The 16,560-nt window shown below is 44.9% G+C and overlaps 1 protein-coding gene across 1 annotated transcript; it reads left to right on the forward strand.

Annotated features, from left to right (window-relative positions):
* Positions 1 to 479: 479 nt before the first annotated feature.
* On the forward strand, positions 480 to 13,949 carry gnb1l (guanine nucleotide binding protein (G protein), beta polypeptide 1-like). The gene is made up of 6 exons (XM_030791966.1): positions 480 to 643; positions 978 to 1,103; positions 1,229 to 1,391; positions 3,735 to 3,827; positions 8,195 to 8,410; positions 13,660 to 13,949. The coding sequence occupies exons 1-6, from the start codon at positions 534 to 536 to the stop codon at positions 13,927 to 13,929; spliced, it is 978 nt and encodes a 325-aa protein (XP_030647826.1). The 5' UTR covers positions 480 to 533; the 3' UTR covers positions 13,930 to 13,949.
* Positions 13,950 to 16,560: the final 2,611 nt, after the last annotated feature.

The following is a 16,560-nucleotide window of genomic DNA, read 5'->3' on the forward strand; positions in this document are numbered from 1 at the left end:
TAAATGTGCGCAAATGATTAGCAATCAGAATTTCGAGATTCCTGCAGGGGTAAGGAGAATTCTGAAGTCATGGCATTTGTTTTTCTAACTCCAGATGAAGACGAATGTAAAAAGGACGTTAAAGGCATGCTATTTTTCCTCACCATCCCCCCCCCCCACACCCCCCACACCCCTCTGGGGGTTGCGGTGACGCTAATGATCTGAAATCGTAAATGGCTAACTCTGGCCAATCACGGCTTTTTAACGAACGTGCTGAAAACCTTGGGCCCAAATTGCAACTTCTGGCGGCGGCCAAGGCGATATATTATTGATTTTAATTTACGTGATTGAAATTAATCAGCAGAACGAACCGAAACTCAACCTCAAAACAACCCTGTCATCTGTGCTCAATCATTCATCTGCTTGTAGCGTGTATGTTTTATTAAAGGGTTTGAATAAATTGAACTCGCTGTAACCCGCTGATGTTTTTTTGGCTCCAGGTTGGAGACTGCCGATATTTGTAACTAGCAAAGCGGTCAGCGGTTGATGTTGTGATGTCACTTCCTCCCCCAGACCCCCAGTACATCCTTAGGGGGTCGGGAGCCCAAATTAACACGCTCCACTTCAGGTGCGACAATGAAGGTCCACCGCTACTCTTCTCTGGGTAAGTATCTTGTGCACTTGTACACATTGTAGTTTATTAGTAATCCTCAAACATATATTGTCACTGTCTTAAGACAGAAACTTCTGGAGAAAATGCTTTTCCATGGATCTCCCTCCTTTCTTTGTAGCGATCCTCATAAAGCCTGAGCGACAGGCTGAGCACAATTGCTTCTATTTTGTTTTCAACTTTCCTTAAAGTACTTTTTATGAAGAAGAGAAGAGACGAAAAGAGGACGCTCTTTTGGAGTTTTTGAACGGGGAAAACACGTCTTTGGGGAGTTCAAGTTGTTTTGAAATGTTTCACCTAACCTTGAAAATTTTTTTTTCTTTTATAGCTCAGGTAATGGGGCTGTCCATGTTTGGAATCTCAACACCAGAAGACCGGAGAAGGTTCTAGAAGGTCATTCAAGTTCCTCCATCATCTGGGTCAGCACTCTAAACTCTAGAGAAACGCTGATTAGGTGAGACGCTAAGTCTCGCAAAGTCCAGAGAGAACTTTTTGACATCACTGTCACATTGATTCATGAGCTGTGAACCTCTGTCTGGCCTTTAGGTCTGAATTTTGTGTGTGTCTCTGTGGCCCCAGCCAGGGACGCGATATGCGCGTTTGCGTTTGGGACTTGGGCGAGGGCCGCGGTGATGTCACAGAGGCGTTTGTGACGGGAAGCGTGGGATTCTGCCAGTGTTCTCTTCTAGAAACTTCACCAGGAAGATGGCTGCTAGCATATCCAGGAGAACAGATGGAGGAGGTGTGTATGTGTCTGTGTTTGTGCTATTGTGTTTTTTGAAGTAATATCGTGTGCGTGTGTGTGTGTGTGTGTGTGTGTGTGTGTGTGCGTGTGCGTGTGTGGGCATACGTGTGCGTGCATGCGTGTGTGTGCGTACGTGTGCATGCGTGCGTGTGCGTGCGTGCGTGTGTGTGTATGTGTGTGTGTGTGGGTATGTGCTTTAACATGTGTAAGAGGTGCATTTTCATCAGGTGTCTGTGTGTGTTCATGAACAAAGAGAAGAAGAGCATCAAAACATATAAACACCGAAAGACAAACAGGAAACCATGGTTATATTAGCCCTCTGCCTTTTGTAAACGCTAACGGTTTAACACACTCAAGTAGCGTTAATTTGACATGGTTTACCAAGACTTCATAAAAAATCATTACACACGTTTTCAGTACATGCAGAAACATCTCGCCTGGGGTTTGATGTGGCCCAGCTTTGGCTCACGTCTTTTAATAAATCCAATTCCGCACAATGAATCCATCCCACTGTAAAATCCCCCTTCCAGGTTTGATTAGATGTGTAAGCACACCCTCTTCCTGAATCATCCCAAAAACGTGCTGAACTAAATTCTTCACTCTCTGTGTTGTTGCGCAATACGGAGTTGCCATCTCACGGCAGGTTCTTGTTCGACGGAGATGGTTTGACAGGGACTGCGTGGAACTAAGCGAATCTCTTCGCAGTGATGCGGCCCACAGGGTCTTGTTGACCTCTGGTTCTGTTATTACCTCCAGATTCCCGTCACGCCTCTCCGTTCAGACGACTCCTCGCGTGAACGAGAGATTTAAGTCATTCTGTCAAGACAATCGTGTTTTCACTGTCCTTAGTATCATTGACTGACTGACTGTCATTGATCCGGACAAAGAAAGGCGCATGGACGCTGCAGTTTTACTATTGTCCTCACTTTACCGAGATTCATGGGAAATGTATTTATTTGTCTCGAAGGAAATGATTGGCTCAATAAGAGAACACTGAAATCATAGCCCCCCCACCCCCCCACCCAACTACATTGCACCCTTACTGTTGGCTTTACACATCAAGAAAGATAAAATGAAGGAAAAGAGAAAAACAAGCTGGGATCTCCTGGAGCCAAAGGCGGGGATCGTAACGGCAGCTTCCCCTCTCAGCAGTCAGTGGCTTTCATGTTTATGCCAGGTTGCGAAGACTCAGTATCCATAGCATCGCATTAATTAATAGAGAGGCAGTTTTATTTATGGGCAGCAAGTGCCACTCAAGTTTTCTCTCTCTCTCTCTCTCTCTCTCTCTCTCTCTCTCTCTCTCTCTCTCTCTCTCTCCCTCTCTCTGTCTCTCTCTCTCACCTGTGGCTAAAACCTCTTTAGTAAGTTGAGTATGGTAAACAGGGATCGACATGTGACGCAGATGCTGTTGGGCGCTGACTTACAAAAAAACAAACAAAAAAAAATGGTGACAACAACAACCCCCCCCCCTTTTTTTTGTTTTGCTTTATTTGTATTATTATTATTATTTTTTTTAAATGCTAGATATTTGATTGATCTGTCTTACAGCAAGTGGATGGATCTTAATTTCCTCCGCCTCTGTAATCAGAGTATGACCCCTAGCTTTACTCCACTCCTTTCTTTCACTACCCTCATCATTCCCTGTGTGTGTGTGTGTGTGTGCGTGTGTGTGCGTGCGTGTGTGTATTTAAGCGGAGGAACTGCCACAGGGAAAGGAATGAGTCTTTCGGATTAGGATTGATTATATACCGTAAGGTGACGAAGGCGGTGGCTTGTCGTTCCGAGCGCGCGGCCCACGGTCGTGAAGCAGCTGCGGAGGAAAAAGAAAAGGAAAAAAAAAAAAAAAAAAGACAGTTGTCTTGCTGTTTCGTTGAACAAGGTGTAGCGATTGTGTAAGACTCCTTGTTGGTGAATCTAAAAGGAGAATCAAGTTGCAGCTTGATGGATCAGGGCACAATAACATTGACACAGGCTCTAAAAAAAAAAAAAAAAAAAAAGAAGTACTGGCAAGTTGCCAACCGTGCTTTGATCGGGCCCCAGTTTGCTCTGAACTGGTTTTAGAGAACTGTGGTGGTAAATAAACAGGACCCTCTTCTTTCTTTTTTCTCTCACTAATCTCTTTCTGTTTTTCTCTCCCTCGGTATCTTGTTTTAAGATCTTCGCTCGGGGCTTAATATACGCGTTTGTCTGCGTCCGTTTAACGTCCTTACCGGTCGACGAAGCCCCGGGGTCGAGGGTTCAAGAAACGTCTGAGTTAACGTTAAGCTTTAGCAGCTGTTCTGCTGCCTAAACTATTGATCTGTTTGTCAACCATTTTTCCTATTTGTGTTTCTTCTCCAGGTGAGAGTAGCAGAGTTTCCCAGCCTGATTCCAGTATGTTCCCTTAAGCCGGACTCTAAAGCAGGCATGCTAATGTCCGTGAAGATTTGGCAGGTAAGACTCCGCGCTGTAACGCCCGGTCTGTTCCTCAGGTGGAAAAACCAAATAAAACAAACCAAAAAAAAAAAAAAAAAAAATTCTCCGTCCCAGACGCTCTCCAAACCTTGCTGTGTTTTTTTTTTGTTTTTGTTTTTTTCCTAGCTCTTCATCTTTCTAGCTCTTCTTTTAAGCAAACGTACATAAAAAAAAAAAAAAAAACCCTTGTGTTCGTTCCCTTCTGTGCTGTCTTCCAAATGATATCTATCAGTGTTATTATTATTACTATTATTAGTGGTGATAAGGAGAGATTGGCAAAGAGCCGTTTGCAGACGAGGCAGAAACAATGTGTCAAGAGAATATTGGGGGGGGGGGGGGAGCAAAAGGAATGATTTATGGTTTAACCTGTTTTGGGTTCTTGCTGTTTTTCCCCTCTCTCTCTTTCCCTCTCTCTCTCTCTCTCTCTGTCTTTCTCTCTCCCCTGTGTTTTTTTTTTTTCCAGCACCCTCCTCAATCCATCCCAGGTCCCGACACTGTAATTAAAGCATTTGTTAAAGGCCGTGAGGTTCAGAGCAGTATATCAGTCCTCCAGCTGCACATCACATTCAAGGCTTTCGTCTCCTGTTTTGTAAACACTGTCAAAAGTTTTTATTTTTCCCCCCTCATTAAAAATGAGACCTGTAATTAGTTTCACGCTTAATTAATATCCCCGTATTATTTTCTTAAAGCTATATTTATAATTTCTTTTTCTGTGCTGTTCCCTGAAGTGGAACCCGGTCACTGGATTCCAGCGAACAGCTTTCTTGTGGTTAATCGTCAGTAACCAAAACGAACGGCGGTGCTTGCGTTTGATTGGCTGAGGGGTGATCAGGGCGATATGTATCACTAGCACTGACTGACAAGGGAGTTTTTTGTAATGCTGTTTGTTTTTGTGTTGAGTTCCCCTCAGCCTTTCTGTAGGTCTTGTACGGGCATTGAGAGTCCCAGCTTTGTCTGCCAGCGGAGTAATTAATAATCATATAATATTAATGGGGCACTCTTCAGTCGATCGCTCACATCAAAGCACTGAGGCCCAGGTGACTGTAAGTCATGTCAGAATGAAAAGCTTTCATTGCCAGACCAAGGTAATACATAACTGTCAAAATGAAACCCAGCATGTTGCTCCACAGTTGGACGAAGAAAGCCGCAAAACTTTGTGTGTGTGTGTGTGTGTGCGGGCGCGTGTGTGCGTGTGTGTGTGTGTGTGTGTATTGAATCAGACCTCTCTCAGTGAGGAGCTCGACCCTGTCATCTCCGTAAGAAGTTGCTCATTGGTCACTCCTGCTGTCAGTCAGCCATGCCTCAGCTGTCTGGTTATCTTCACGATCCCTGCTGGTCACCCCTGCTGTTTTAGTAAACTCTCTCTTTGTCTCTGTGTGTCTTTGGCCTCTCACTTCAGTATTTTGGCAGGGACATGAAAACAGATTTATTGGTTGACTTTAAACTGTCTGGACGTTTTAGAGAGGTTTAACTGCCACATTAAGTAACACTTTCTTTCGTGTTTGGCTTCTCTTTTCTATACAGAATAGATTTTTTATTCCTAGTTAGAATGTTGAGGGGGGGGGGGGTTCCAGACTGTCCGTAGGCTCTCAGAATGCTCTCTGATTGGCTAGGAGCTTGAGAAAAAGTGCCTCCATATGTGAACTTGGTGTAGATGTGGTCTCTGGGATTGGGGAGAAGGGTGATGTATGATGTGTAAGGCTTTTAACATGCATAGAGGCTACAGGCAGCAAGGGAATGTTCCAGAACAGATATCCATCACGACCATTCCCCCGCCCGGGAGGCATGACATCATCCAAATGCGCCAGCCAGTCGGGCGATTGGTTCCGTATGTGTGGCCCATCATTTCCGGTCAAGTTTGGATCTCAGATTCTCCTCTTCATAAGTCCAGAGATCTTTTACATGTCCTCAAGGGACTGGACAGAATCTTGTACTGTGATGTGCAACTAATGCAACTGTGGTCATCATCTGCAGGACTTTCTAGAATCTAATCAAAAGGTCTGGCTTGTCTAGAATCTAATCAAAAGGTCTGGCTTGTCTAGAGCGCTCTGGTTTAGTTAATCCATGTCAACTCTTGTATGTGATATCTATAGTTGTATCATTAGTAAAATGACCTGCTTTTTCTAGACCACATCTGCATCTTCTAGACGTCTCCCCCCCCCCTTTCTTTTCTAGATCACGCACAGTATCGTGTCTTGGAGCATACCTGTGCCTTCAGGAATACACATTATTTCTAAAGCGCACCCATTTTCAATAACCCAAACCCATTCTCTTTAGAAAAACACCCTTTCTCTACAGCAAAGGTTTCTTCTGGACCTCACCTCCAAAGGTTTTTCTAGAGCTCACTCCACCCCCCCCCCCCCCCAACCCCCAACCCACACACCCCCACCCCATCTCTGTCACCCTTTCTCCTCCATCCTCTACCATCCCTCTTACCCCCTGACCTAAAAAGAGGCTGAAGGAGTGCGTGTGTTTTTTTTTTTGTGGGGTGGGGTGGGAGGTGTGTGTGTGTGGGTGGGGGGGGGGGGCGTCTCCATGGGTAAAGGGTGTTAGCCACTACGGCCAGACTCTGACTTGTTGCCGCGCAGTGAAACTGGGAGGGTGGGGGGTGATTGGGGGGGGGGGGCTTGGGGTCTTACCAGCTGTGGGAATGATGAATCTTCCCCTGAAGCCTGAGCCGTGGTCCAGCCAAACGCTCTCTTGTAGAGCCGCTATGGAGGATATAATGAATTAGGTGTCTACCCAGGGTTCTGTGACCTCTGACTTGTGACATCATCAATCACGGAGCTCCTACACTTAAGTGAAGTTGAAAGGCCGCAGGGCAACAGACACTAATACCTAACAACTGTCCCTGTGCCCAACGGACTGATTTCCCCTCTTGTTTTTATTTGTTTTTTTCTTTTCTTCGAAATATCTCGCTCCGTGATGTGTTTATAAGACATACATGATTCTGTCTATAATTTGTTTAAACGTAGAGAAAGAGAAATATACCCGCGGAGTGAGAGGAGGACTTTTTGGAGAGAAAGAAAAGAAAAAGAAGAAAAGGGGGGGGGGGAAGAGAGAGAGAGAGCGGGAGAGAGAGAGACGAGTGAGTTCCCTCGTTTCGGTCCTTACACATATGGAAAGAATTCTTTTACTTCTCTGCCCAAGCAGGGTACACTTTCGCCTATCGCTTCAGGGCAAGACAATCTGTAAAGATTCCTTGGACTTACGTAAGACTCTGAAAAAAGGAAAGTTACCGCAGATATAACAGAGCGACGCATCCGCCACTCGCAGACTTATGTAGCAACGCTTGTTTTACGACAAGATTTTCACTCATCGCTGCTTTTAAAAAAAAAAACACCCCCCCGCAATCTTAACTTCCAAACACACGAGTGTGAGTATCTTCTTATTCTCCTCCTCGTGCACCGCCAGGCTACTCGATTGCACGTGAAAACAGGGGGGGGGACCGTGCAGGAGGAGGAACTTATCAAAGCTCTCCTGTCACGCGCTGTCACACGCGGCTAAAGATGCTCGCGCTGCTCCGGCGGTGAATTGGGAGGGTTTTTTTTTTTTTTTTTTTTTTGGCGCGGTGGACCGTCCCCTTTCACCTGTAAATCACGTCTGGGTGTCTGTAACTGCCCCGCGGCAGTGGGATGAAATATGGGATATACGTTTATCAATCTTTCTCTCCTCTTCTCTCCTTTTCTCTCTCTCTCTCTCTCTCTCTCTCTCTCTCACTCGCTCCCTGTGTTTATCTGCTAAAGTGATTTACGGGCCAGCTAAGTGTGCACACAAACAGTGGTCGTACGGCTAATGCTGAGAGGAGGTACTTGGCTGAGGAGAAACACATAGGGGTTGTGTGGCGAGTGTTTAAGATGGGGCAGAGGTATCAGAGTGTTGAGGGACTCTGTGTGTGTGTGTGTGTGTGTGTATGCACTCGTAAATTGGTGGTATGATGTGTGCATCTGTGTGTAAGAGGAGCCTGCTTTGTATGGTATGGTCTATGTGTAAGATATGTGGGGGTTTTTTGTGTGTGTGTGTGTCTGTGTGTAAGTAAGAGTAAGTGTGTTTATGTGTTGGGGATGTGTGTGTAACAGTTGTGTGTGCGTGTGTTTATATATGTGTAAGGGTGGCATGTGACAGTGTGTATATGTGTGTTGGTGTGCTCTGTGCTGTTACTGGGGCCTGCTGTGGGCGGGATACAGATGAGGAGCAAAGTGACGAGCGCTGTAATTGGCTGCCAGTGGGAGCGTCTGATTAATGACATACAGAACGTGCAATCAGATAACCCCTGCACTACAGCTTCTGTTTCTCTCTCTCTTTCTCTCTCTCTCTCTCCCTCTCTCTCTTTCTCTCTTTCTCAGAAGGACAGTGGTGGGTGTCCTGAGATTGTTGCGGGGTATGAGGATGGCTCAGTGGTCCTGTGGGACGTGACTCAGAGGCGTCCAGTCAGCTGCCTGAAAGTCTACAGTGAGCCAGTCATGTGCCTGGATTTTGACTCAGGCAGACTCAAGGGCGCCTCAGGGTCCTCAGAGAAGGTCATTTCTTCTTGGACCATCGACGAGAAGCAAAACTTACAGGTGAGGAGGAGGGAGGGGGGGCTCAAAAGATGCACACACGCACGCACACACACACACGCACGCAGACACACACGCACACAGACACACGCACAGAGACACACAAACATGGATACACACTACACTGGGAAAATATTTAGTCCTAAAGAGTAGTTTTTCTTCAGGGTTTCATAAATCAGCCGACTGGTTGGTTAAGAGTTGATTTGAGTATGACTTTGTCTGCAAGTCCCTCTATTCAACCACTCACACATATTCACATGCCAAATTCAGTCTTTGGCAATGCATTTTAGGCTTCAGTCTCCTCTCCCACAATTCTACAAATACTTTCAGACCTCTGAAAACACACACACACAGTAACACACAAGCACACATAGTCTGGCCATATATTTTCTTGCGTAACACCTTGCGCATCGGAGAGGTAACGGCTCATTTGCAGTCATATTTTCTGTTGATTCCAGGGGTAAAAGACTCTAATATTTCATATACGTCCTTATGAATCAGTGCTGGAGTGAGCAAGAGATTGATATACAACTCGTCCGCTCCGGCTAGCTGTATTATTCTTTCCAGAGCTCTTCACACATGAACGGACGAATTGGAAACATTCTTAGAACCCTCAGACGTTCTTTTTTTCTTTGCACCTTCGAAAAAAAAAAAAAAAGAAAACATCTGAGAATATGCTACAAAAGAGTTGCCTTCAGTATTTTCAAGAAAATGGTTGGTGGTTCTGGTTTATTTTCGCAAGATTTAAAAAGAAGATTTTAGTTGGAAAAAGGATGGACATTTAGCTGACTTGGGCTTGGGCTTGGTCTTGGTTTCTCACAGATGCGGTTGTGCGTGTGTGTGTGTGTGTGTGTGTGTGTGTGTGTGTGTGTGTCTGCGTGAGCTCCCAACCATTGACAAATGACCATCAAGAGAAGCAGTAAAAACATCAGCAGCTCAGAGGTGGCTACGCAAACAGAAAACACATCTGCACTAAGGAGGAACAGTAGTTCACAGCAGGGAGAAATCTCACAATAAAGCCTTAAAAAGCCATTCAAACTCGACTCTTCCACCTTTCCCTACTGCGTTTGAGTGGGAACACTCCCCTCAGAGTGTTTAAAAAAAAAAAAAAAAAAAAAACTACCAGGAAAACTGGCTTTGACAGAAGTCAGTAGGAACATAAGTGTTCTCTTAACATGGGTTTGGAATGAGTGTGCGGGGGACAAGCATTCAGAATAAGCACCTTTTCTTTAAAACTTTGGAACCACCAGATGGCAAACCCCCCCCCCCCCCCCCCCCCCCCCCCCCCCCAAAAAAACGGCACAAACACAGCTAATTTCGTGTAATCACCAGGCTCTTGATTAGCTATGACAGCTGTGTTAGTGCAGGGCTGCAACCAAAATCCTTTATCCAGTTGACTGCTTTACCCTGGGCTGGATTTGAGAAACAAACTCCCACAAGACTTGGAGTTCATAGCACCAGGTAAGAGTAACGAGAGGTATAAAATATGTCGTAGAAGACTCTTTCAGCGCCGTTCCGCAGCGTAAGATGTCGGGCAAGGGGAGGGGGGAACCGAATTTGACAGAAGCCAGTGCGAGTGCCGTGGCAGAACTACAGCAGAGGGTGAAACTCTGGGAAACGTAGTTTATCTGAGCCCAGATAAGAAGAGATACACTCAGGCTTGGCTTTAATTTACAACACATGCGGTCTAGAGGCCAGATCTGTGTGGCTGGAATTTAAGCAGCCCCGTGTGTCAGTGACTTGACTATGAGTGATGGCGCGTGCATATCGCTTTGCCTGCGTGCATGGATGAATGCGGATGATTTTTTGGGTTTGTGTGTGTGAGGGTGTGTGTGTGAGTGTGTGTGTGAGTATGTGTGTGTGTATCTGTCTATTTGTGTGTGATCAAGGTTTTGGCTCCACGGTCTGCTTGTTGGATGCTACTCTGCCTATTGACAGACAGAGAGATGAGCTCCAGCAGAGAAAGAAAGAGAGAGAGAAGAGAGAGCGAGACAGACAAGTCAGACAGAAAGGGGAAAGAGTTAGAGAGCAAATGAGGGAACTGGGGAGAGGGAGCTGGAGAGGTTGAGAGAGAGAGAGAGAGAGAGAGAGATTGAGAATGAGTGGTTGAGAGAGCGAGAGAGAGAGAGATTAACGGCATAAATTAGCCATGGCTGTCCGTGAGCGCCGTCTGAGATGTTGTTGACAGCTCGCACAGGTGTATCTATACATGTCTTACATTCGTCTCAACTCACAAAATTAAGCATCTCTTCAACCTCCATACCTGCACAGTGTCTCCCCTACATCAGAACACGCGTGTCGCTCAGCACTGGAGTGCTTTAAAAGCTGGCTCACGCTGAAGCAGGAATAACCTGGAATTGGAGAAGCAGGAATTGCTCGTGCTTCCGGCTGGAAAATCCTGCAAGGCCTTTTTCACTCTTGTCGCTGTGATTTTTCAAGTTGCTACAGATGTTTTCTCTCTCTCTCTCTCTCTCTTTTCTTTTTTTTCTTTCTTTCTTTCTTTCTTTCTTTCTCATCTGAGACGTTGATCATACTTTGGGAAGGAACATCTTCTGTCAGCTAAGGATTCTGACTACATAGTTGTCAAAAGACTGAAAAAAGAGATTCAAGAGTGAAGCTGTGTCTTCGAACATACCAGGAAACAAACACACACACACACACACACACACATACTGTGCACACTCTGACTGACAGGCTCAAGTGAATGTGTGTTGATGACTTGTTTCAGTAGAACCAGTGTAGGACGCGTGCTGCTCGCCAAGTCCAGGGAATTGTGGGAGATAGGGCCTTCGGAAACCAGCGTTGAAGAGACCATTCCCTTTGAACCGCCATCTGTCTATGCCATGAACCACAGTGGTGGTGCACTTTCTTATTGGCCCTTGACCACGTAAGGCCCAGAGGTAGAACTCATTTAGAGTCAAGGCCAGAACGTTTGATTGGCCATTGGCTAGCTGACAGCAAGCTTGCAGAAATTTCTTAGGTGAAAAGAAATACATTACAACTTCAAAATAAATAAATAAATAAAAAAAGATTGTTCTGCCTCACGGATCTACACGGCGACTGGAGTTAAACTTTTGAAAAGTTCAAGGAGTGAAGCTGGAATTCCCAAGAGGAGGTCAATGGGGTTTTTTTTTTTTTTTTTTTTTATTAATGACAGAGAAGTGGGTAATGATAGGGCCTGGAGCTAACTGTTCTCTGTACAGGAAGTGCCTTTGGAGGGCGTCACAATGCAGGTTTTCTTTTTGCCGTCCATCCAGTACTTCTTTTCCTACAGAAACAAGATGGAGGGAGAAGTTGAGAGGGAGGGGGAGAGAAGTATGACTTCTCCTTGGAGTCTAGCTCTGTAAATACCCATTTACCTTTTTTATTTCACTTAGCGTTGACCTCTTAATTAAATTAATGTATTTTCCTGACACAAACTCTGGAAAGCAAAACAAACAAAGATAGACATATTAACCCATCATTATCAGGTCACTAACACAGTCCAGGTGGAGAAAGGCTCAGACATACCAACTCCTGCTACGAAACAATTCATCTATCTCTCCTTTTTTCCTCCTCTCGAGAACAGACCCGCTCCTCTGTGGGAAAGTTCTCCCTCTCTCTCCCTCTCCCTCTCCTTGTCTTCACTCACACTTACACTCACACACACACACACACACACACACACACACACACACAGGTAACATCTCTACAGGCATTTTCACATTTTCGGAACGCCAGTTTTAAAAGCCATGACAAAATGGTACTGAATGGAACTTGAGAATGTTCGAAATGGATCCTTTAGAATGTTGGTTTCATTCCAGATGTCAACGGGATGCACGTTAGATAAAGCAGTGTTGGTGTTCTGTGTCAGATGAAGAAATTAATTCTCATAAATTCTGTCACTGAAGTAAAAAATAGACTACAGGAAAAATTGGTGGATTTTTTTTTTCTTTTTTTTTGACTAGCTAACGCATTCTGAATGAACCGCACACCAAACTGAACTGCACATCAAACCGGCATTGAAATTTAACGCAGTCCCATCTCTGTGTTAGAGCATCAACTTTTTTAACATCAGCACCGTGGCTTTTGTTGCTGGTCATTTTCTTTTGTTGCATTCCACAATCCCATTGGGGTGTGTGTGGAGTACCTGGCCGGTTTATATATTCCACATGCAGCAGGGAATGAGGCTGATTTTTCCGGCCCGGAACAGGAGCAGGCAAATTCTTCAACGTCTCCTCCCGAAACATGGCCATTAGTCTCCACGGACACCACTTATGAAGTTGATTTTACGCTGTCCAGCATCCAGGCCAGATGCTTCCAGCGTACGGAGACAGATATGAATATGTGTGTGGATCACTTAAGTTTTCCCCATTTTTTGGAATGTCCTCAAGGCCTAGGATCTCAGATAATACTTATGGAGTAATACTTCATAATATTGTCACAGCAGTACCCATTACGGAGATGAATTTTGTCTCAGGGACACCGTAGATCACAGGAACGACTAATCTCTAGCAGACAAATGTTACAGCTTTGGTATTTATCGAGTCCCTTAGTCTGTTGACCGGACCTTTCAATGAAAAAGTAATTCATCCAGTCACTTCAAGCAGCACAGCTCTATGCAAACAAAGATTTCAGCGAAACAAGAAACAAAAGGTAACCGAGTCAACCCTAGAAAGCTTTTTTTTTTTCTTTTTTTTCTTCCCCTTAAACTCCAAACCAAATAGCAACAGGAGGAGTGTTTGCTCGCTCCAGTTACGCCTGTATGTTTCACGAACGATGATTGAAGTCCTGGAGTCTCTACAGATCTCCTCTGCCAGGTTCAACAGCATTTTCGTTGTTCGTCTGCAACTCAGTCAACAGCTCAGCTGATGATGTAGAGATGGCTGAAAGAATAGCTCTTTTTTTTTCTTCTTCTTCTTCTTTCCTGATTTTTTTTTTTTTGCTCATTTTAAGACATTTATTACCTGACAAGCTAAATTTGTCTCTAGTAAACAACATGTGTCAACAGAATAAGTAAAAACTACTTTCCACTAAATTAGCAAATAATTGTTTTCTCCAATGTTCTTGTGTTAAAGCATTTATTAATTTGTCCACTACTTAAAGTTCAAACTCTATTTAATTTACTTAGCTTAGTGGGCTTTTAGAGACCGCACCCTTCTAAACTTAAGCACGGTCTAGCTCTGTTACTACGTTTTGTGAAAGCAGCAGGTTGCGTGGCTAACAAAACTCTCACTTTCTGTGACCCCAACCCCCCACCCACACACCCACAGATGCATGACTCCGTTGAGCTGGTGAACCCCGGAATCTCTCAGCTGCGTGTCCGTGACGATGGTAAGATCTTGGCGTCGGCCGGGTGGGACAACAACCTCCGAGTGTTCGCCTGGAAGAAGAAACTCAGACCTCTGGCTGTCCTGAAGCACCACACAGACATGGTACTTAGCGTGGGCTTCTCTGACCATCATGACCCCAGGCAGAGGCTGCTGGCTGCTGGATCCAAAGATCAACGAATTAGCCTCTGGTCCATATACAACCAGAGCTAGGGATAAAAGTCTTGGGTGACTAGAGGTCTACAGTGGTCTTGGATGACCAGCTGTTCTCTTTGACTGTCTTAGACATCTGATGATCTGAAGGTGCTGATCTTCTTTGAATGACACTTCTGTAACTTAGTTCATTCCAGCATTTCAAAAACTTTTGGAGACAGCTTCTCGTTTTTTTTTGTTTTTTTTTTTTCCCAACATGCTCGCAGCTGTAGTCTCCTTTTTCAAAAGCCATAGATTCTTCTCCTGTAAACTTTCCTGTGGCTGTAGATCCCATTAATGTTCAACTGCTGGTGCTGCTGTCAAACAAACAAATTGGTTAACGTTAAGTGTCTGCAGCACGAATAGGAACCGTTAAAAATGTCAGGACTTCTTACCCCTCATTTGGTTCCCTCTCCAAGACAAACACGCAGAACATGGAGGTCTTTCAGTCTGTCGTTGTCCGAGCTGAGGCTCTGAACTGGACTTGAGTTCTGTGTCGTTTGCTTCTTCAGTAGGAGATCCACTTTACCAGAACCGGATCTGTCCCGTATAGTCACATATGAGTGACTGTGTGATCCACATGGGTGTGTGTGTGTGTTTTTCCCCTAACTTTCCCTGAGCTTAACATTCCCCTGTAGGCTGACCCTTAGCGTATCCATCAAGCTGGGTTAATCACGAGTACAAACCACACAGACGGGGCTGTTTGTTAACTAGATTCATTGGGCGAGTTTACCTTAAATTTTCCTCGCTCAAGAGCACGGACTGATGAAGCTTGCTGAAGCTCAACGCTGGAGACCATGCCATCATATATCACAAGGCTCTGACCTAAGATCTGTGTGTGTGTGTGTGTGTCTATGTATTTGTATTATACCAGTTCTAGATTTCATTTCATACTTTCATGCGCTAAACATCTGAAAATTTATTTTTGTATGATCATTTGTCAAATGAGATATTTGATTTTTATTAATTACACTTTAAAGAGCTTTATTTTACCCTTCACTTTCCACATGAACATCGTTAAATAATCAATCCAGGAAAACATGTCTTTTCAAGGATAAAATTACGTCTAACAAAGTTCCGTTATCTGCCGTAATAATCGAAATAGCCCCTAATGCAAAGACGCCGACTAGGCTTTTCTTCCCACAGTTTTTAGATAGCAAACATCTGATTCTCAGTGTTTCGTGATGTTCCCAGCTAAGAGCAGCCACAATCATTTGTTACCCCACAAAAGAGAGTTGGAGAGCTGATTTTTTTTCTCTCCCCCCCCCCCCCCCCCCCCCACTCTCTCTCTCTCTCTCTCTCTCTCTCTCTGCACAAATGGTAATAGTAGCCATCCACAGCAATAATCCTGCAGGGATTTTCATGCGTCTGGAAGCGAAAGGCGGTAGAACTTCAAACGCCTTGCAGCCGTTCGGGCTCATAAAGAGTTTGTCTCCCAGGACTGGTCCAGACCGGAGTAGCCCTTCAGACTGTACAGGAAGCAAATCAAAGGCTGTCCCCTTCGTCAAGTTAAAAAAAAAAACAACAAAAAAAACACAGGCCCCACGTCCTCAGCGCAGCGGGGAAAGACAAAACAAATAATTTCCTAAGGTCTGCCGTCATTAGCCTCATCCTCACGCCCCCCCTCTGCGTTTCTGCCCATGACCTCTGACCTCTCCGAAAAAGGCCTCGTCGATAGGTAATGGCTTCCTACCTCTAAAACGAACGACAAAAGCCCGCACGCGGACACCTTCCGTCCGTCAGGGGGTGATGAATCAAACGGCCTTCCCCGTCGTCACGGACACGAGCCGAATCATCGTAAATCATTTTGTAATAGATTGTTTCAGGAAGCCTATTAAAGGTGGACGACTGACACCAGACTAGATAAAGAGAACGACCCGTCGCCTCAGTGAACGCACGGCGCTCCCATCGTGGCCAGTGGTCGGCATGCTGTTGGACAGTGAATGACTTATAGTATCATCTAAGCCATATTAATTCTGTCGCTCATTAACAATAATTGTGTTTGTTCCACACTGCCTCACTTGACCTCCTGGAGCTTACCAGATGTTTACCATGTTGCCAAATGTGAATCCAAGATCATGTTACCTCATCTCTTTCTCTCTCTGTTTCTTGAGGAGGCTGAACTTTTTTTGTTTCACGCGGGCTTTTCATGCATGTACAGCTTTTACAAGTAAAATGGCCCCGTTTTCAAACTCAAGAAGTTAGAACATTTTGATGTAAAATGTCCATTGGGGATGGACACGCACGAACACACCCATGGTTCAAGATCAGTGACCACACTATACGTTCACCTCCCATGTTTGTGATAGGACAAACCTATGGACATACTAGGTTTCTATAGGTGGATGGAGAGGGAGAGAGAAGAGGGAAATGGAAAAATGCACTCAAATGAAAAACAAACCCAACCATCTCTGATAGGTTTGTCACAACAGAGGTTCCAGATGATGCACAGTGTCAAGGAATACCCCCTGTACCATTATTCATTTATGCATTCACTCACTCACTCATTCATACAGTTATTCAGACAATCTTCCAGGCATTCTTTCACTCGGACATACAGTCACACACATGGTCACTCACTCACTCAGTCACTCATTAACTCGTTCACTCACTCACCCACTCCTGCTTTCATTCATCTGTTCTCTCTCTCTC

This window comes from Chanos chanos, chromosome 14 (assembly GCF_902362185.1).
Source record: "Chanos chanos chromosome 14, fChaCha1.1, whole genome shotgun sequence".
Taxonomy (NCBI): domain Eukaryota; kingdom Metazoa; phylum Chordata; class Actinopteri; order Gonorynchiformes; family Chanidae; genus Chanos; species Chanos chanos.